This window comes from Triturus cristatus, chromosome 11 (assembly GCF_964204655.1).
Source record: "Triturus cristatus chromosome 11, aTriCri1.1, whole genome shotgun sequence".
Taxonomy (NCBI): domain Eukaryota; kingdom Metazoa; phylum Chordata; class Amphibia; order Caudata; family Salamandridae; genus Triturus; species Triturus cristatus.
In genome coordinates this window covers 623,062,427-623,082,815 of record NC_140594.1, presented here as the reverse complement: position 1 = coordinate 623,082,815, position 20,389 = coordinate 623,062,427, and the positions used below count along the sequence as shown (strand labels likewise).

The following is a 20,389-nucleotide window of genomic DNA, read 5'->3' as shown; positions in this document are numbered from 1 at the left end:
GAGGCAGGAGAGCGGTATGAGGCAAGAGGCCGCAGGCAGCCTCAGATTACCCTGTGGGCCAGTCCCGCTGCTATGGATTTACAGGTTCAGTGCATTAGGAGTGGCATTTCACCGTTTTATGTATGCACTTTGAGCAACACTTTATTGCGAGGTCATGAAAGCAGTTGTTACATTAAATAAGGTAATATAGGTATGCATTTTGGTAACGTGCTGTGGCTGCAATAGTGTGCGCAATGCGAACAGCACAGTCCGCCTTGGTTTATCATCACGAAGGTCTTGCACATGTCGGGTCAACGGCGACAAAGTAGAGGCACTCGGCTCCCAGGGCAGGTGACTCGTTGCTTCAAGTTATGCATGAAAAGCCCGCCCGCATAGCCATAGTATTAGGCTGGGTGGAAGCGGTCCTCTAAGCAGGTGTGCTGCTGTTCCATTAATGCGGGAAACTAGTGATGGGGAACACATGTAAGAAGGAATGCCAGCCTTGTTGGGGGGCCCTGGCTGCGAAGGTCACCACACCCAGGGCTGTGGCAGAGTTACAGGGCGATCCAGAGGCAGAAAGGTACTCAGGGGTACCCTCTTCATGAGCACAAAGGGTGCTGAGGCTTAATATCCCCTGGAAGTCTTCGTGGTGGACCCTGAGGTGCGATGGCGCCCCGTCTGTCCGACGGGCGGTTGGAAACCTGAACAACCTGGGGTCGCTTGAACACTCCACCCCGTGTGTGTGTGGGGTGGGGGGGGGGCGTGAGTAATGAGGTGGACCGACGGTTTACTGGAGGTGGGAGGGGCTACACCCTCACCATAACCGCTAAGCACCAATTGGCTACGGCCACGATGCAAGTAGGCCCATCAGGTGGTAGGCCGCGAGGGGCGGCTTGCCTTTGGATCGCCTGTAAGATAATCCACCATGTTGGCATATTTGGTATGCTAATAAACCTGCAGCAATTTTTTCTACGAAAAAGGTGTCTTGTCTGTTTATTCGATATGATGCTGCATGAGGGGTGGTGAGTGTTGCCAATATTGGCACTATGAGTAGTCAGGGTCCATATTTGCCCAGATATGTTCAAAAAACTGGCTGCAGTAATGGGCCAGCAGCACTTTCCACAATAAGCACATTATTGGTTTCCTTTCAACTGTAGCACCGTTTGACGAACCTTCACTATTTTAATTGACAATGCGTTTTAGTGGCATAATGTAAACTTCGAGTAGTTCGACATCTGTATTTGAAAAATGTGTAACATTTAGAGCCATCGTAAAAACGCCCATTCAGCTTTTCTTTAAAGGTGAATGACTGAAGGGATTTTTTTTTCTTGCCACCTTAAAATTTGTCCGAACATACAAGTTAACGCTCTGGGTAAAAAGAAACCTAAAAAAAGTAAATACAGTTTTTAAAAACCTCAAATGTACCGAGAAGCACAGGCATGTTGACCACTCATGCCACATCGCTATTCAGTCAGAAAAAGAAAGAAAAAATTAAAAGCCAATAAAGGACGGCAAACTTGTGAATGCCAAAAACAATCAAGGGCACCAGCCACCCTTGTGTACGAAAAACAGGAGACATTTTGACACCGATCACGAGTTTCATGACTTTCACAAATTTTAGAACTACAAAAACCTGAAGTGAATACGCATACGGCTCAACTGTAAGAAAAACCGAAGGCAAGACGCTAATAGCTGTGTGGATGATAAAAGCACTGGATATTTGTAGTATAAAAATATCCCCCCGTCCCCATGTTCACTTACAACAAACTCATAAGCAAATTCGCACTCTTGGAATCACGAGTATCATGAAGGAAAAAAAAAAAGTCAGGCCAACCTGGCACCAGCCAAAAGGTTGGATATTTTACACCACCCTAAACTGGCTTACTCAAAAATGTGGGTGGGACGGACGCTGGAATAGAGCAAACGAGAAGCAACAACAAAAAATACAATCAGTTTATTGTTTTTTCTTTCAGTCACTGAAGACACAAAAACACATTTTTTCACATAACTGTCACCAGCAACAGAAATAGATAAGTTTCCCTTCCAAATTCACACTCCAGTCTTTGATGTAAATACAGGCCAGGCATGCAGCTGTAGATGTTATGCCCCAGTGAAGCGTGTTGTTCCCCTTCCAAACTAGGGCGGTCTCCTCACTCAGCGATCCTCAGAAAATTGCCCACAGAGGCTGCCCTTCAAAAACCCTATAAGAAGCTTAAAAAGCCTGCTGCACCAGAAGAACCTGAGGAAATGCCCTCCACTGCATAAAGAAGTTGATGTACAAAAAAAGCAGAACCGAAGGGTCATGACCATAGCAGTGGACGAATGCAGTCTGCAGTGAAGCATGTAGCCCGGGAAATCCAGCTCACCCAGAAGGATGAATGTATAGCCTGGTATTTGGTACGCACTGCCCTGCCCACCACCCTCACCCACATGTACAGGGAACCATTGTAGCAAGGACCTTCCAAGCATCCCAAGCATGGCACCTGCTGCAGCCACTATTTGAGGGAACACCAGGCCAGAGCTTCTGCAGGCCGTCCCATGGAGAACGGGGCCCAGACCATGCCCGAGGAAAAGATACCAGACCTTCCACTAATAACTTGTGATGAGTACAGTAGCCAGGATCCTGCCTGAATAGAGCACGGTCACACTGTTGAGAGAGGGGGTCTCTCTGATTTAGGCTCCAAAGGAACATGCCAACAGCCACGCCCACAAGGAAAATACACACAACATTATCTGAACATCTCCCTGAGGAAAACATGGCTGCCCGCACCATCCCCAAGCACTCGCAATGAAGATGCAGCTAGGAACACCCTCCAACCAGTGCCTGAATAAATACTGCAATAAAGACCACTCCTGGTGGGAGAAGAGTTTTTTTTTTTTACCCATCTCATTTGACCCCTTCAATCCCTACCTCAAACGCACACAAGGCACTGTTCGGGTATCACAGCGAAGGACGCTCCTATAACCCCACCCTGTAAACAATGCCTAGTGGCACACCTAGGCCCCCAACCACGACCGCACCCCTCCCACCTCCCTTTGTAAACAGCCCCTAGGACCAACATGGTCTCCAATACACTTCACCCACAGACATCAAGATGTTCCCCCTTCGAAGTGTCACGTAGATATACCAGAACCCACTTAACCGTTGACCCGCATCACCCACCCATACCAATAATCGATCTATTGGACTTCAGCAAGTCCTCTTCAAGGTCAAATGTCAGCTAGTTGCCTCCCCTCCGACTGGCACCAGGGGTTGTCATTGTAGAGCCTACCAATAAGGACCAATGCAGTGAGCACCAGTCCACTTTGGCCACTGGGAGAACATACCAAGGGCCACCCCAGCGTTGTCGGGGTGCGTTTGAGCTTCACTGGCATCCAAGCAAAGACCTCCCCGATACCGGATGCGGTAATTTTGACCATGGTTGTTGTCCCAGTAGACTGTGTGGCCACACTGGAAAGACACACAGAACTCCACATCACCCTGTGGAGCTGGTGCACGTGGAAGCACCAGATGGAAGGAGAATGTGTCTGTATCAGCAACTCCATAGGTGTGGTGCATGTAGAGGCAGGCGACGTCGCGGAAGGTGTGCCACGAGTCGAATGTCACCCGCAGCTGCACCTTTTTCTCAAACCCAACATTACGAACCCGGACAGTGCCACTCAGGGAGCATTCACGGATCAGGCACTGCTCCAAACAGACCTGATCATGCTGCAGCCGGTTGCGAAAAGCTAGGTAGTCTGAGGAGGGCTGTGGAAAGTCCAGTGCATATGGTTTGGGAGAGCGGGTCAGTCCCTTACTAGGTGTCAGAAGGTGCTTCAGTGCAAGCTGCAGGTCACAGAGGTCCTCTTCCATCTTTGAGAAGATGCGTACGGCGGTCAGCGAGAGGCCCTTCATGTCGGCAAAGACCACTCGCTTCTTCTGGCGGCTATGCCCCCAGCCCTCTGTGATCGAACGGGGGTGCAGACAGGGGCGCAAGGGCTTCCGTGATCTCCCACTCTTAAGGTCCTCATATGTATCCAGCAGCCGGTGAAAGGGTGGGGAGCCCCCGAGGCAGATCCGCATGGCGAAGTCTACTGGCATGGCTGGGACCAGGGTGGGATAACACTGAACCTGGAGGGAGAAGGGACATACATTTAATGGCATTTTATGACTTGCACAATATGCAATCTGCCTACATCCCAGTCATGCACCAAAACACATTTAATACCAAAAGGAAGTTGCGTCACTGAGCTTTTAACATTCCCTCACAATAATCACTCAATTTTCCATCAACTAGATTAGACCATCTTAATCATGGACGAGCCTGGCCTCTTACTACCAACTCCCAACCCCTGTTGAAACCTGGATCCCGTCTAACGACTCCAGCTCTACGGTAACCCTAACACTCCAAACAATATTCATCTAAAGCGGGCTTTCGCGGGGGGAAAAAGCTGTGAAGTTTGGACCAAACTATGTAAAAGCCCGATATCTTCCCAGTGCCAGGCTATATTTGCAAGACACCATGTCTTGCTTTATTTCGTCAGACACTGCCCCCTTTCCTTACTGGAGCTAATGAGGATACTTTCATTTACCGAAACAATGGCACCTTTTTGTTTGGCTCTCCGGAGACTACCTAACACAAAACACTCCCAAGTACATGTGGTTATGATAGAGACATACATTAAGGGTGTAAAGGGTCACGTGGAGAGCAGATAGCAGCTAAAAGATATGCACATAAAAAGCCATGCTGTGAGCAGGACAAGAGAATAAAGAAAAATCTATGGCACAGTCAACAGTGCCATTTTGTACGCACACGTACTACACATGCCTACAAAATGACGTGGGCTTTTTTTTTTACAGATCAAAGCTGTATTGTCAAGCAAAAAGAAAACGCATGCAAAAGACAGAGGGTGCGGATGAAGGCGGAGAAAAGCAAAACAGACAGGAGAGCAAAAGTGGAGCCCGGGATGGGGAGTGCAAATGGGCCAGAAAGCATTGCAGTGGCGAGAAGCATGCGAGCTTGGCGAGTAAGAGAAGCACACTTGGTGAGACAACTGGAACACATGCACACTTGGAGTGTTTAACACAATAAAATAAATGTTCCCTAAAAGTAAGTTGTGAAAGGATACAAGTAAACTGGGCATGCTTCAATGTAGGGACAGACAAGATGGCCATGGCAAGCTATAAAATAAGAAGCAAATAAGAGTGACAGTAAAGACATACAACGGTGAGCAATGGGCCCTAAAAAGCCCACAATATGCCTTTCGCATCCAGAGTGCTGCAGTTTTTGGTCGGCTTGAGCTAAAAAGTGATAAATCTGCACACTCTTTTCCCGAGTACAGCCCACAAATCAGGGAAAACACAAAAAGGTTCCAAGCATAGGTATTTGTTTGCATTCGTTTGCGCTGCAAGACTGGCAAAACACACCAAACCTACAAAATTATACATTCACAACCATAGCATAAAAGTGTGTACATCAGTGTGTTATAACCAAGATAACCAGAGCTCAGGGCCTGTGCCCTTGCCATCAAGATGGTATGTTGAATTGGCTCTTACCCAATTGCTAAATCCTTAGTAAAGGGTACACAGGGCTTTAAAGTAGGTCACCCGGTTTTATGGTATTTATTTTTCAACATTTCTGTATGCATTTATCCATATTTATTTTTGGACCATCTTACTGGTATTTGTGCTTTGAGAATAAATGGAGTTGTAAAATTGTATATTTCCTTACGTATTTAACCGATAAACATCCACAAATACTTTGTTCCTGCCGCATTTCAGTAAGTTAAGCATCCAAATGTAGCAAAAGACTACACTCCCAGATTAATATCAGCATTATATTACAAACATATGTTAACATATGCCTGTATTTGGGGAAACAAACCTGCGTTTAAAAATACATACTGTAAACATTTTGTTTTCAGTCTGTATTTATCTGTAAAAATCAGCAATGACAGAGCTGGAAGCCTTGCTTTTAAGTTAGAGGGTCCCCTCCAGGGATCGCAACACAGGTTGTGCCACCCAGAGTAAAACGAGACTCGAAGTCTGCCATTTGCAGGCTGGAAGAGCAGTTTAAACTGCTAGCCCGACTTTGGGATTTAAAGTATTGTAGGTCTATAGAGCCCTAAGGCAGGGTGCAACATATCCCACGGGCAGAACAGGACATCTTTCATTTTCCGATAGTAAAAACATGAAAATATATTTTTTACTGTGCCAATGCTGGGTCATCCTATTGGTGAGTAGAGTTACACACATAACCTGAAACACTGCGACCAAAGTGGGTCATCCGAGGTATCAACTTGTCAAATTAAGCATAATTTGATTATGAGGTTGAAACTAATGCAATAAGTTGCAGTGTGCAACTTTAGCAACGTTGCCACTTTATTACGTAAGTCCTCTGTGCCCATACTGGTCCCACAGGGTCAGGTCGCCGAGAGATTTGTCTCCCTTCCCGGGGAGACATGCCAAATACTCCCCCAAAAAGATTCAATAGGGACCTGCTCTGGAAGGAGGCGTCATCTACCTCCTGCAGGAAGCCACACTAGTGTGGGCCAAAAGCCATGCTACAAAGGAAAAACAGTCTTTGAAGGGCAAATGAGTGACTCTTGGGAGAGGGGCAGCTCCACTGTTCGAGCAGACAGTCAGGAACTTGGGACAAGAGAGGGGAAACTAGTGGCCAAACCGATTATCCAGGTGCATGTAGCCCCCTTGGTAGTCACGCCTCTGGGCTGGGGAGCGCCACATGCCAGGAGAGGGAGCTTGACGTACAGGAAGTGGACAGAATGGAGCATCCTAGGATGCACCGATGCCACACTCTACATGAAAAGGCCATCAGATGAGAGTGAACCTGGTAGCCAACTGCATCCCGCCAGAGGGCATTTTCTGAGAATAAGTAGGGCACCCCAAACTCAGATCTCGACTGGATGTGAAGGAGCAAATGACAGTCCTGCCGCATTGTGGGAACGGCTTAGAATGCTGCACCAGCACGTCTAAAGGTACTATTTGTCAAGTACCAGAGAAGCTAAAGTGACATGGACCATCTGTACCCAGCTACAAGAAGCAGTAAGCAGACTAGGAATCACCCAATGCTGCCTGGCACTCAGACCCAGTCCAAACTTTCCAGCCACGGGCCAGATACCCAACCTCAAAAAGAACCTCGCCTGGCCCGGGCCCTCTACCAACCCCCACAGCCCCGAAGCGCAGCTCTAGTTATGCGCTCCTCATTGTGACCCTAGGAACCCACCAGACTCGCTGGTAGCCCTTGAGGTCTCAGACTTCCTCCGGTTCAATGGGTCCAGAGGTCTTTTCCGAGCCCTCGCAGGTTAGCCACGGGGCCCTCCGCGGCGCCAGGCAACCGCAGCCAGGGTGCTGGAGTATAATGTATGTGCTCTGGGTGGCATATCGGGCTTCATTTGCTAACGCCGATTATATTTACGCCACCAGGATAAACATGTTTAACAAAGCAAAAACAACGGTTTGCCATATAAATGGTCACTTATGATAGCCAGGCATATACGCCTGAGATAGCGTACTAATTTATAAAGACGGAGCGCAACAATTCTCGCGTCCTTCTGCTAGCCTCGGACCGTCGTCATTTCCTCACCCCTGCTGGGGACGAGAGGCACGCATTACAAGTGTTCCCTTCAAGGGACGCCGTGTGCGTGGGTGCCTGGCGGGGACTGCACTACTTCGCACCTTTCGAACCAGGGGCTGGACTCCTTTGAGACCGGGGATGCTGACCGGCGGGGTGCTTCCCCAATCCGTTCAGAGCCGAACAAGTAACACTCAGTCGGCAAAGTACCCGGGTTCACCGAACCGCCCCTTCCGGAGCAAGAGGACCCCCGCAATCACAGTGTTAAATCCGCACCCCTGCAGGCTCTTAATTGACACCACTTAATTCGATCATAGATATTGCCCACAGCAGTGGTCTTACCCCTCAATTTCACAATGACCCCGTTACATTGTGAATGTTTAAATATTGCAGTTAAGTTCTGTTCTCCCTTTTACACACTCCCAGTCAGGATACAAAAAGTTTAGTGATGGACCAATATAACGCGTCTTCATGCCGCTCATTGTTTATCCTTTTTTTTTTAAAGGGAAAACATGGTGCTTAGCTTGTCCAGATCCCGGTGCCTCCCCTGGGAACAAGCCCCCAGTTGAAAGAACTCGGGCCCTGGGTTACTGTGCCACGCACACCATTCAACACTTCATCGACAACTCCGCCAGAAGCCCCTACCACTGCTCCCAGCAGCGACTGCATCCTTCCCCCATTTCAGCTCACCACTATTCACTGACCACTCGCATTACCACTTCAAATCCTTTCCTATAAGGCAACCCTCCCTGAACCCTCAAAATAGAGCCTCCAATGTAACTATCACAACCATCTCCTGCGCCACCCCTGAACAGAACTCTCAGCCACCCTGGATACTGATGGGGCATAAGCAGAGGGGTACTAGACCTTGATGCTCCCCCAAACCCAGTCACAGCCGAACGAGTGGGCGAGGCCAGGGGCAAGTTCTGCCTTTCAACCTAAAGCCGGTGAATAGGTGGGCAAGAGGTATTTCAATTTCGCAAATCTAACCATTTTTACCAATTTCTGTTTCTGCTCCTCTCGGCTGTAAGGTGTACCAGGCCGTCTTTTTCGGCACTGTGTTCCTCGAGAGCGAGGTTGGGATTTAGGCTCAATCCAAGTGCCATGGCAATCAGTGAAAGCTATTGCATAAAGCAGTCAGTTGCCACCATTAAACCTGGTCTGTACTGTACCTCGCTCCTTGTTCTTGGCACCGCACAACATTCTGTATTGATTGAGCTGCTCTTCAGGCGGGTCTTGTGCATCCAGGTCTGGATGGTGTGCAGCGTTGCAGGCTTTGGAGGCCTGAAGCAGGGGAAACTTTCAAGCCGAGTTGCGACTTGTGTGCATAGTGGCGACACAGTGCGGCTCCATGCCGAGGTTAAAGATTAGACCATACTCAACGTTTTGGGAGGCTCTGCGGGTGATAGGCAATGGCATAATTAAACTTGCCCCCCCCCCCTCAGGAATTAATCAGGAGCTCTCAGGCCAGGGTACTGTGCTGGAGGGGCTGGGAGGCCCCCGCACCTCTGGGACCTTTGCTACGCCACTGGTGATAGCAATCTTGGGACCTGAATTTGCACATAACTGTTACCAGTTGGGAAGGTAGGAACATCGCCAGTGAAGGACATTCAAGAATGGTAATGATCGCGGGTTTGTCAAACGAGCCAAAGGCAGGCGAGTGGTCCTGCATAGTCACCTCAGATGCCCCACTGCACGGGGGGGGGGGGGGGGGGGGGGTGTAAGCGTTCACCTTCCTGTTTTGGCCACAGTGTACGCCAAACAAAGTAGTTGTTTTGTAGAGTTCCACGCCCGCCTCTTAACTATGCCCAGCAGTCAACAATCCGATAACAGGGCAAACAAAACGAACAACTCCCTACAGTCAACCTCTTCAAGGGGGCGATATTCAGTACCTCGGGTCATTAAACCGGGAAAACCGGTCATTCCGGGGTTTCCCAAACAAAACTTTTTTTTTACCGGGGGCGGGGGGGGGGTAAACAGAGCCCTCCCCCAATTAATCACACACGGACCATCCAGGGGGGCGGCCGGGTCTTACTCGGGCAGTAGAAGGAGCAGAGCAATAACCAAATCTAGCAGAAAATCAACGTTGTTCAGCTTCAAAAGCGCCTGAACTCAAAAACACTCGGTTCTCTTAGGGGAATAAAGGGCAGTCTCTCTGGAAAACCGCACGGGCCTTCGTTTGCCACTCAGGTCACTTCCCGGCATGGGTTAGTGGGGTATTTCGGGGTTATCGGCAATATGGGTTAGGCCTCGGGCGGAGAGGATAAGGGGCACCTAGAAAAACTCCTTCACAAAAACGAGGCACGTCAGCTTTCACACTAGATGGCCGATTAACTTCGGATAGAATATTTAAGGTAATACAAAGGTAAGCAATAAATGGGGGGGAAAGCCGCATTTTGGCGATAAAAGAGAAGGGGGTGGGGAATTATACCAGTCCAAGCTAAGTTGATAATTTTCGCTTCGACGACAACCATCTTCCAAAACGTTTTACTTAACACTAGAAACCATCGGATTAATACAGGCTAAAAAGAAAACTATACTTCTCTAGGCCACATAAAGTACACCACAAACCCTCAAGAACACTCATTCTGGTACAAAAAAAAAAAAAGAAAGTCGGGCTTCATATTTTAATTGTCTCCCTTAGAGGAACTCGCGTTATAACGGTGCAGTAAGGTTTTGCTCAACTCCTTAGGTTTGTCGAATATAGTTCTTTGCAGTGAAGTGCCCGGTTTTAAAATGTACAAGTAACGTATTCAGAGCCCCATGGGTTGAATGCACCCATCTGAAAGCAAATACTCAGTCCCACCTCAGACAAAATACCCGTCTCTCTCACACATCAGACAATTTAATACCTGGACCCCATCACACACCCGGTAAGCGAGCCCCGTTTCTGTTATCGGTATCCAGCCCTCTGCGTTCAGCCTCCGCGTGCAGCTACCCCCACTCACCTCCTCCGCCTGCGCCCTCTCTCGCCCCGCTCCGCGCACTCTGAGGGAGATACAGTGAACTGCGGGACCTCTGGGCTCAAAAGGAGGCATCACGTGACGTCCGATCGCCGCCCAATCAGAGCCGGTGCCCAGAAGCAGACAAGCCTGACCCCCGAGGGCGGAGCCATTTGTAATGTTTAGGGGGCGGGGGTTCGACCAGAACATTCCGAGATAGTTTTACACTGAGGGTCACAAGTCGTAACCTTCACCTTTACTGTGTACGTCGTGTTGGTGTTTAGTAACTATGGCTGTGCATAACACTGCACTGTAAACTCGCTTTAGCAGCGTGTGGATGAGTAAAACATCGCTTATGTTAGTGTGAGGAAACGCTAAAGGAGGCATCGGCATGCGCGCTGCTCGGGGGTCTGCTGTATTCACAACCGTGTGCACTATTTTTATATGGCCGCTACCATTGTGTTCTTATTAGTGTGGTCACCACCTATAGGCTGTAACATATATTTACGCTGTGAGCTTTAACCTTCAATGTACACTCACTAACACTGGGACCTCAATTTGGGTGTGTACGCAGTACCACTGTGCACGCAGTGAATACTTCACGTGTGAGGACAATTCTCAGTGTACGTGTGTAATTTATCATGAAGTACCTAGTACCAAGGACAAGAGCCGCAGCGCCTCGTAGGAAGAGAGGGTTCAGGACGTCTGAGTCACATCCACTGCTGGAACGGTATGAAAAACCATTAACTGGGCTTCAGTGTGCGGCAAAGAAAAGGGTGTGGATTCTCGCGAGGCAGGCTGATGAAAATCAGGGTCTGACAGTGAACGTATATACTACTATATTTAAAATATAAAACATTGTCAGCAAGGGCAAAGGTGCAGTGAATCTGTTCCAGCTTACCTATTCGTTCCCAGAGAGGCTGTCTTTAAAATCTCTCACAGGGTTAATACACATGCTGCACAGTGCTTGGAACTGAACTATAGAAGTGCAGGTACTCCTTGTCCCAGAGGTCTTGTTTTCTGCTGGGAGGTGACTGTATTCTCCCATTAAAACAATTGGAACAGTGCTGAGAAGTGCTGGTACTATCCCTTCCAAATTAAAGAAGTGGAGGTACTGTGCCTGCTGCAAAGCACATCTTGTAGATCACAGAACTGTATTTTATGTAGATAGGAAAGTGAGTTGCTGCTTTAGACACAAATCTTTTTCTCACTTCCAGTTCATAAGTTGCATTCTTTATATAGCACAGTGAGCTATGAACCTGCATTGATGAGCTGCATGCAAACTGCAAGTGGGATGAGAGCCTTATTGTTTTCTTCTCAATCTATTGTTATTTTAAGTTTGCAAGAAGGGTTCCTTTGGGTAGTAACAAAGCCTTGTTAGTACAGACAAACTCAATCACTGCATTACCTTTCAAATACCTACTTTGTGATTCTCTCGACTATGCACTCTTAGCATTTAATATCCACAAGTATGCACAATATGGGACTTCTACCCCATATAATCTTCATTAACCTTTATAATATTTCCAGTACATTGATTTGCACACTTGTATGATGTATTGTCTCTTTGTGTGTTATGAACAGGGCACTGACATTCAACATTGGGATGAGTTTGCTATACAACAATACAAACTAAATTAGTAAGTGCCATTTAAATTGTTATTTGTGTAAGTACTCATACACACAGATACAGCAGGCATTCTTGCAGTACATGCACATCTATTACATAGGGCGGTTGAACAAACTTAAAAACCTGGCTCAAAATCATAGTTTCCCTAAAGTACCTGTGAAGTGATAAGCGGAGCTGCGGGAAAGCAGCAGAAACTTACCTCTTTTGGGCCGTATTGACTTCTACTCTGCCGCCACCGCCAGGAGTCATAAGGGGAGGCCAAAACCCTTGAAAGCAGCAGCGGGTGCAATCCACCGCGTCGCTGCCCCGGGACTACAACTCCCGGTAGCCCCAGCGGCGGCGCGTCGAGGTGACGCCGTGAACGCACCAGGTGACGCCAATAAACACCGCGGAGGCCGGCGGAGCTGCGGGAAAGCAGCAGAAACTTACCTCTTTTGGGCCGTATTGACTTCTACTCTGCCGCCACCGCCAGGAGTCATAAGAGGAGGCCAAAACCCTTGAAAGCAGCAGCGGGTGCAATCCACCGCGTCGCCGCCCCGGGACTACAACTCCCGGTAGCCCCAGCGGCGGCGCGTCGAGGTGACGCCGTGAACGCACCAGGTGACGCCAATAAACACCGCGGAGGCCGGCGGAGCTGCGGGAAAGCAGCAGAAACTTACCTCTTTTGGGCCGTATTGACTTCTACTCTGCCGCCACCGCCAGGAGTCATAAGGGGAGGCCAAAACCCTTGAAAGCAGTAGCGGGTGCAATCCACCGCGTCGCCGCCCCGGGACTACAACTCCCGGTAGCCCCAGCGGCGGCGCGTCGAGGTGACGCCGTGAACGCACCAGGTGACGCCAATAAACACCGCGGAGGCCCGCTTCGCGGGACGGGCCGGGCTAAGGGCGGGCACTCTGTGGCCCTCAGAGGCCTGAAGAGACTGGACTGGGCCAGGTACTGTGCAGTTTTGTTACGCAATGACTTATACATCATAGTTGCTTGTGATTATATGTCCAGGTTGCCAATTTGAAGGGAATACTTATCCCGTTATTTTCGTGGGCTGAGTGGGCTGGCTGTAGGCGCGGATTTTCACTGTCCCTGTTTTATTTCTATGACTGTGGTCGGCAAACAATCTGCCCTGATGTCTAAGGGTAAAGACGAGAGGCATCTGCATGCCATAGGCCCTATGGCTAACTATCTCATTAAAAAAGTTAGCCAGATTAACACCGATAGGAGGGCTTCTCTGGGCAAGGTGAGTCCTATTAGATTCCCTGAAGTAACAATCCCTCCTCCACTGGCTGTGACTACCACGACCAGTAATATCCCTTGTGGAGCGAATAAAAGTGCTATGATTACTGCTCAGGTACATAATGTAAGGCACTCTGGCTCTCTAACTGATCACAGTATTACCACACAGCTTGCACCGCCATTTGTCAAATCGGCTAGAAAATATAAAAAGGTTAAACGCAGACACAGGGGGAAGCATGCCCAACAAAGATCAGTAACCCCTAAACAAAAAGATCGTTCCTTGACGCAGTCCCCGTCGGGCAAAAGTCCCGTTTCAGGGCAATTGGGCGTAGCGTCACTTTCTACGCTTAACCTAAATAACTCCCCTGTACTTCCTATTTCACCTTATAATCTCGTTGCTGAGGATCTTACAGGGTTAGGCTTGGTTAACCTTTGATTAACTGATACCCCTTTAAATACGCCTACCAATGCTTCTGCACCATCGTTGAGCTTCTGTTCCAGTTGTGTCGATGAAGGGTCTCCAAATTTGCTCAGTTTTTCTCCAGCTTCAACCCCTGTATTAATTAACGGGGAATTTATAGGGACTAATTGTGAGAACGGTTTTGAAGATTTAACCCCAAAATGGCTAACCAAGAACTTGAAGAAGATTATCACCCCAATTCTGATGGATACGATGGCTCAACTGTTCACTCCTAAGCTGCCCTTACAGACCAATTATGGTTGCATGACCGAGAGTGACATTTCGGCCAAAATCGATCATGTGGTGAAAACTCTAATACAGCCCCTTTTGGATAATATTTTATTAATTAACACCCGCTTGGATTCCATAGAGAAAAAGCTGGCAGATAATACCCTCGCTCTTTCTGGCTGGGTGACAGGTTTAAAAAATATTATTTCTCCCAATAGATCTGTTAAAGCCTTGACAAATATTTCTTCCGGACCACCAAGCCACCCTACTATTTTACCACCTACTCAGAAGGGATATTTGCCATCCCATCCCTTGTTAACTGAAATTCCTACAATACCCACGCTAACGAATAAAATTGCACACAGTAAGACATCTGATAAATTGAAAGTTAATCCGAGTTTAGACCTAAAATCAGTCCCACCACAAAATCTTGATAATCCAGCTATTAAAGATAACGGGCTTGGAAGTAACTGTAATAAAGACCGGCAACACCATGCAATAGTGGACCTTCCTCCCGAAGCTGCCCCATATGTAATCATTTTAGCCGGCGTTCCCGAGCTCCCTACTGGGACCAGGGAAGACTATCAAGGTCTTCGGAATAAAGTTGTTTACTGGCTGTGCAAAAATAGATCTTTGCCTGCCTATATTAATGGTGAAATATTGCACGTTAGGCGTTGTGAATGGGTGGGGGTGCGTCCCAAAGATAAAAAAGGGGACGTAATTATTGTGAACTTTAAAGACCACAGGGCAGTTAGGCACATTGGAGACTGGTATGCTTATAGTAGCAGCGATGCCATTTCTACACATTACTTAAATTATTTTTACCCATATGTGCCAACTCAATCCCCTATAAACCAGGAGGATAGATGGCAGACAGTTACTAGGCCTGTTCACAATCTTTATGGTCACAGTCGGACTTCCTGTGTACAACCTCGTGGCCCACCCAATCATTATCATCATTTTAAACATCCTCACTCTTTGTATAGAGGCCCGAATAATTATACATGGGAAAAGAGCGACATTGCCTCGCCTATTTACAATCTGCCTACTCAAAACCGCTTTGATATTTTTTCAGGTTTGGAATATGTGGATTGACATAGGAAAACTGTCCGTGATAATTCTCCTGTCAGCCTAGGGTTAAAACATGATAAAGTTCTGCTGAACCCCAAAGAACAGGCTTTTTTACCTTGCACTGAGGATGTTATGTTTGTACAAATTATCCAGACCCTGACCCATGTTAACAAAGGGAAGGCTAGCTGCAGTAACACTCATAAGGCTCCTTTTTCACTCAAATCAAATGATGAGGGATCTACTGGCGTCCCTACTTGCACTCGACCTGAGGAAGTAAAGGTATCTTCTTCTCAAAGCAACCAGGGTACTAAAGTATTCAGGAAAGCCTGCACATTTTTATTTTGGAACGTGGCCGGTTTAAGGGAGAAAATCAATAATCCATCATGGGGCTCTATCATTGAGGGCCATGATATTCTGGCTTTTCAGGAAACTTGGTCTTTGGATCCGGTAAACATTAATAGGTATAGAAGTTTTTTCACCCCGGCTGTGGGGAGCACCCACGGTAGAGCTAAGGGCGGCCTATTAACCCTTGTTTCCAACCAGCTTAAATATGATGGTATTTGGTTTTCCCCTAAATCTAGCTTTTACCAATTAATAATTTTAAGGAATAATAAGGGACTAAATGTCGCCGTAATTAATTTTTATAACAACATACCAAGGAAAGAAATCCCCAGCGTTTTATCTACGCTGAGGAAAGACATACATTATGAAATAGACAAAACCAATAGAGAAGTTATGTTTGTTTGGGGGGGGGATTTTAATTGCAAACTCTGTACTAAAGGTAAACAGGGTTTATGCGGTTTAACTACCGAACAGGAAATAAACCCAACTCATTTTGAACATTCTCTGATTGGGGACTTATTAAATGATATATTGTTTACGTATGATTTAGGATTTGTAAATGAAATTGCTCGAATGCCCTCCATTTTTGTGCCTACATTTGTTGGTAGAGGAGCACTGTCCATTATTGATTTTATTATTGCCTCTAATAGCTGTCGCCATAAAATTATTAAGTCCAATATTATGGACCAGCCAGTGAGCGATCACTTGCCGCAGATTATGGAGGTTGAAAATTTCTTTCCGGATCAACAAATGGACGCGCTTCCTATACACGTAGCTTCGGACGTGGTCCTCGGCAGACAAAATGGGTACAGTCTAAAATGGAACAAGGTTTTCCCGGAAAGGTTTCTAGATAAATTATTGAACACTTGCTCCAGCAGTTTTGCTACATGCTTGGATGATAATTCTAGTCCTGATTTGATAATCGAACACTTCAATCTAATAGCCTCTACTATTAAGGAAGATTTATGGGTGGTGGCAAATTACAGGGCAAAAGGTAAAAGGAGCTGGTTTGATAACGCCTGCACCAGCTCCCTAACTACCTTGAAAAGAGCTATTCACCAAGTACCACGTAACCCTATTGAAATAAGAAACTGCAGGAAAGCATATAATGAAGCCTTAAAAAATAGGAAAATGGTTATAAAAAAGGAAGCCTTGGAAGCGTTATGTGAAGCATCACAACAGAAGGATGCATCTGCCTTTTGGAAGGCTGTTAACGCCCCTCTTCTTTACGACAACACCAAGGCGCGTATAGAAAATGCCATTACTGAGGAGGATTGGGTGGCGCATTTTTCTTGTCTTTACACCCCGCACGATAATTCCCATTATATTGATAACGCCCCCGGGGACTATATAACGGACAAGGTAGTTAAATTAGTTGTAACCCCGGAGGAAGTTAACTTGGCTCTTAATGCGACGAAGGGCGACAAGGCTGCAGGGCCTGACGGAATCCCTGCCGACTTATTTAAAGATAACGTTGAGCTTTGGGGACCCATGCTTGTGCAACTATTTAATGCAGCACTGGCTAGGGGCCTAAATCCGACCTGGTTCACCTCAGTGATCGTACCTATTTACAAGAAGGGCGACAGGCAATCTTGCGCCTGTTATAGACCAATCTCCCTATTGGATTAGTCCGTTAAGATCCTTGGGAGAATTATTTTGGCTAGATTGCAAATCTGGGCAGAAGAAAACGAAATAATGAGCGATTTACAATATGGTTTTCAAAAGGGTATTGGAACTCTGGAACAGTGCCTAAACTTAATGATTATACAATCAAAATACCTGAGGATTAAGGGCGAGCGCCTGTACCTCACATTCGTCGATCTTTCATCGGCGTTTGATTGTGTTTCCCATGTTAAATTATGGACTATTTTAAAAGAGATAGGTGTGGAAGATTCCATTGTTTGCTTTTTGAAGGACCTTTATTCAGGTGCCACAGCTTCGGTTCGCTTTGGCCGTGAGGGTCAATGCACAAGGACATTTCAGGTTGGCCGGGGCGTCCGCCAGGGCTGCGTCCTGGCTCCCTTTTTATTCCTGTTGTACATTAATGGCCTTGAACGCCATCTTTTGTGTGATTGCGGGGACATTCCTAGGGTTGGGGGGAGGTTTGTCCCCGCGCTCTTGTACACGGATGACGCAGTCTTAATGGATCGTACTCCCGTGGCTTTACAAAATCTGATACAATCTTTTGAGTCCTTTATGTCCAGTTTAGACTTAAAAGTTAATTGTACTAAAACCTTTTCAATGAACTGTGGCAATAAATCTGGTAATCATACAAAAAGAATGTTTCTAAATAAAGTTCCTTTGGAATCTACTTCTACCTTCCCATATCTTGGTGTCCTGTTCCATGAAACTGGGGCGTGGTCTCATGCGGTAAAGGCTAGAACTCTTTTGTTTCAAAAATCTATAATGGCCCTAATGAATTTTATTAAAAAAATGGGAAAGAAACCAATTAAAGAAATTTTAACTATTTATAATGCTACATGTACTTCGGTTGCTATGTATGGCTCGGGCCTCTGGGGCCACACTAATATCGACTTAATACAGAAAGCTGAGAATAGGTTTTTGAGACACGTCTTGAGAGTCCCCCAAAGTGTCGCGACCTACATTTGTCATTCTGAACTTGGCCTAAATTATATATCTGACTTGATCAGAATTCAACCTATTCTTTTGTGGCACAGGGTCTGGACAACTGATGAGTGCTCCCTGAATCGAGTTATCCTCCAGGATGTTTTAAAATTGGAAAATGTGGACCGTCTAGATTGGCTAAATTATGTCAAAACATTTTTTGGTAAAATTGGTTGCCAACAATACTTTGCAGATCCATCTTCAATGGATGGTATATCCAGGAACTTTTTGTCCAAGTTATCCCTGGAATATCTTATAGGAAATAGAAGCCAAGAGGAATTGAAGAAAAAATCTGTATCTCTGCATTTTTCTTTGTCAATGAGCAACAGTCTGCAGCCATACTTAACTTTGCCGATGTCTAATTACGAATGTTTTATTTTGACTCGTTTTAGATTGTCCATTGTTTTTAGATTACTGTCTTTTCCAGTAATGAATTCTTGGTCGCTGAGTTTACCCTCATGTCCGTGTGATGATTCTTCACCCCAGTCGGATATCCATATCCTATTTTTTTGTACCTTTTATACCATACCACGTAAGACATATATCATTCCACTCCTCAAAGAATGGAAAATTAACAAATGTCGTTTAGCTTTTTTAGAATTTCAGAGAATGGACACTGTTCTTACTGTTACCGCAGTTTTAACTTATTTTAAAAATGTCTTTAAACTTAGGAAAACATTGGGTTTAGATGTATTTTAAGTTAACCTCTCTCCTTTTTATATTTTTTGTGCTTGTGTACTAAAAATTGTAAATTTAATGCTGTAACTTTCATGGTTTTTTGTCTTTAAAACCGAATAAAGTATTCTTGACTTGACTTGACTTGATAAGCTGTGTGCCTATGTTTCCTTCCATTGCATTGACATCTAGGAGTTAGTCCCTGGAAGGCTCCCTGTCAGGCTTTTGTCTTAAAAGCAGCTGGAAGTGAAAATAAGAAAGCTCCCTTGCCGCCTGCACGTTGCTGCTCCTAACACAAAGCAGACAATGTGCGGGATCTGCTGAATTGTGTACAGTTGTTAGAAAATTACACCACGATAAAGTCAGCTTAATTCACTAGGTTGGTCAGAAACAGCTCCCGGAACCGAGCTCCCGCAGAATCCCCCTCATTTCCTGCACTTGTCACATACCTGAAAAGATCAATCTGCCATATTATGAGTATTTAATTCACGGTGTTTGTCACTCTCCCCCAGGGGCCACTGTACTTGGACAAAACCACAGTGCATGACTGGACATCTCACAGAGTACGAATTTTTGCTTCACAGTATATGAGGATTCATCAGTCAATTCTCATAGAGTATTATCAAGTATACAAAGAGCTATCTCATCCTCTGTCAGGAAAAATATCCAGTTATAAGAGGATTTGCTTCATAGGATCATGATCCACCTTCGCCTTCCCAGTGTCTACGGATTCAACTCCAGATCTACATGTGGCCAGTGTACTCGGTTTAGGTCGATAACGTTTGAGGCTTCACCTTCAAGGTCAGGCTTGAACAGGCACTAAAATATAAGTGGTCTTCTACCTCTAGTGTTATTGGTTATCAACACTGCCTTTAATAAGGTAATAGTATCCACAATGCACCTTCCTCATTCCTTCAACCGTGCCCTGCTTTTTTTCCTCACTCCTCGCCCCACTATTTCACCACTACCGTCCCCTTAAGCCAATGACTGCACCATTTTATATGAATTTGAAAAAGTGATAGGGTACACGCAGTGCCTACCAGCAGGCAGATTAACCCTAAAAAATGCTTTATGATTAAAGAAACCTGCAGGTAACAGATCACATCGATTATTATTATTTTTTGCATTTACAACTTGCGCATTATAATGGAAACACTACACCAAGAGAAGCTGAATGGACACAGGTCATCAAGTACTTTAACCCCTTCAGCAGGCCAAGGAGGAGTGGGGGCGGGGGTGTTGACTGCCACTTTTTCATGCCAGTCCTTGTGGAAGGCCTTGCGCCGGGGAGAATTGGACACCAGTTGGGGGTTGAACGTAAGGTCATAAATGATGTTCATCAATTATGTCATCCGTGATGCCATCAATGATGTCATTTAACATGTCATGAGTGATGTAATATATGAAGTAATTAGTAGTGCAGGGGTTGGGTGTGGGGCCTGGCTGGAGGCTAGGCCCTGCACCCACCTTTTCACTGCACATGGCTGAAAGCCATGTGCAGCGAGGGTTTGAATGCCCAAGCCGGGATTGGTCTCAGAGGTACTGCCGAAGGCACCCCATTAAAAGCAAGGGGTTGGGCTCTAGCTGGGGTGATGGCTTAATATACTAAGTTGTTTGATACCTTAGAGCATGGGTACTC

At 46.3% G+C, this 20,389-nt stretch overlaps 1 protein-coding gene across 2 annotated transcripts; it reads right to left on the bottom strand.

Moving 5' to 3' along the window:
- Positions 1–1,917: 1,917 nt before the first annotated feature.
- Positions 1,918–10,653, bottom strand: LOC146785179 (protein phosphatase 1 regulatory subunit 3C-B-like). Of its 2 annotated transcripts, none has more exons than XM_085634036.1 (2): positions 10,499–10,653; positions 1,918–4,090 (listed from the first exon to the last, which is right to left on the bottom strand). In XM_085634036.1, the coding sequence occupies exons 1-2, from the start codon at positions 10,586–10,588 to the stop codon at positions 3,248–3,250; spliced, it is 933 nt and encodes a 310-aa protein (XP_085490162.1). In that variant the 5' UTR covers positions 10,589–10,653; the 3' UTR covers positions 1,918–3,247. The 2 variants fall into 2 exon arrangements, with proteins under 2 accessions (XP_085490162.1, XP_085490160.1); XM_085634034.1 differs by having other exon boundaries at positions 10,421–10,538.
- Between the last annotated feature and the right edge of the window lie 9,736 nt (positions 10,654–20,389).

Coding starts and splice junctions, on each gene's coding strand:
- LOC146785179 (XM_085634036.1), bottom strand. CDS start 10,588: ATGCCTCCTTTTGAGCCCAGAGGTCCCGCAGTTCACTGTATCTCCCTC. Junction 4,091..10,498: donor AGAGGGCGCAGGCGGAGGAG/GTGAGTGGGGGT, acceptor TTCTCCCTCCAG/GTTCAGTGTTATCCCACCCT.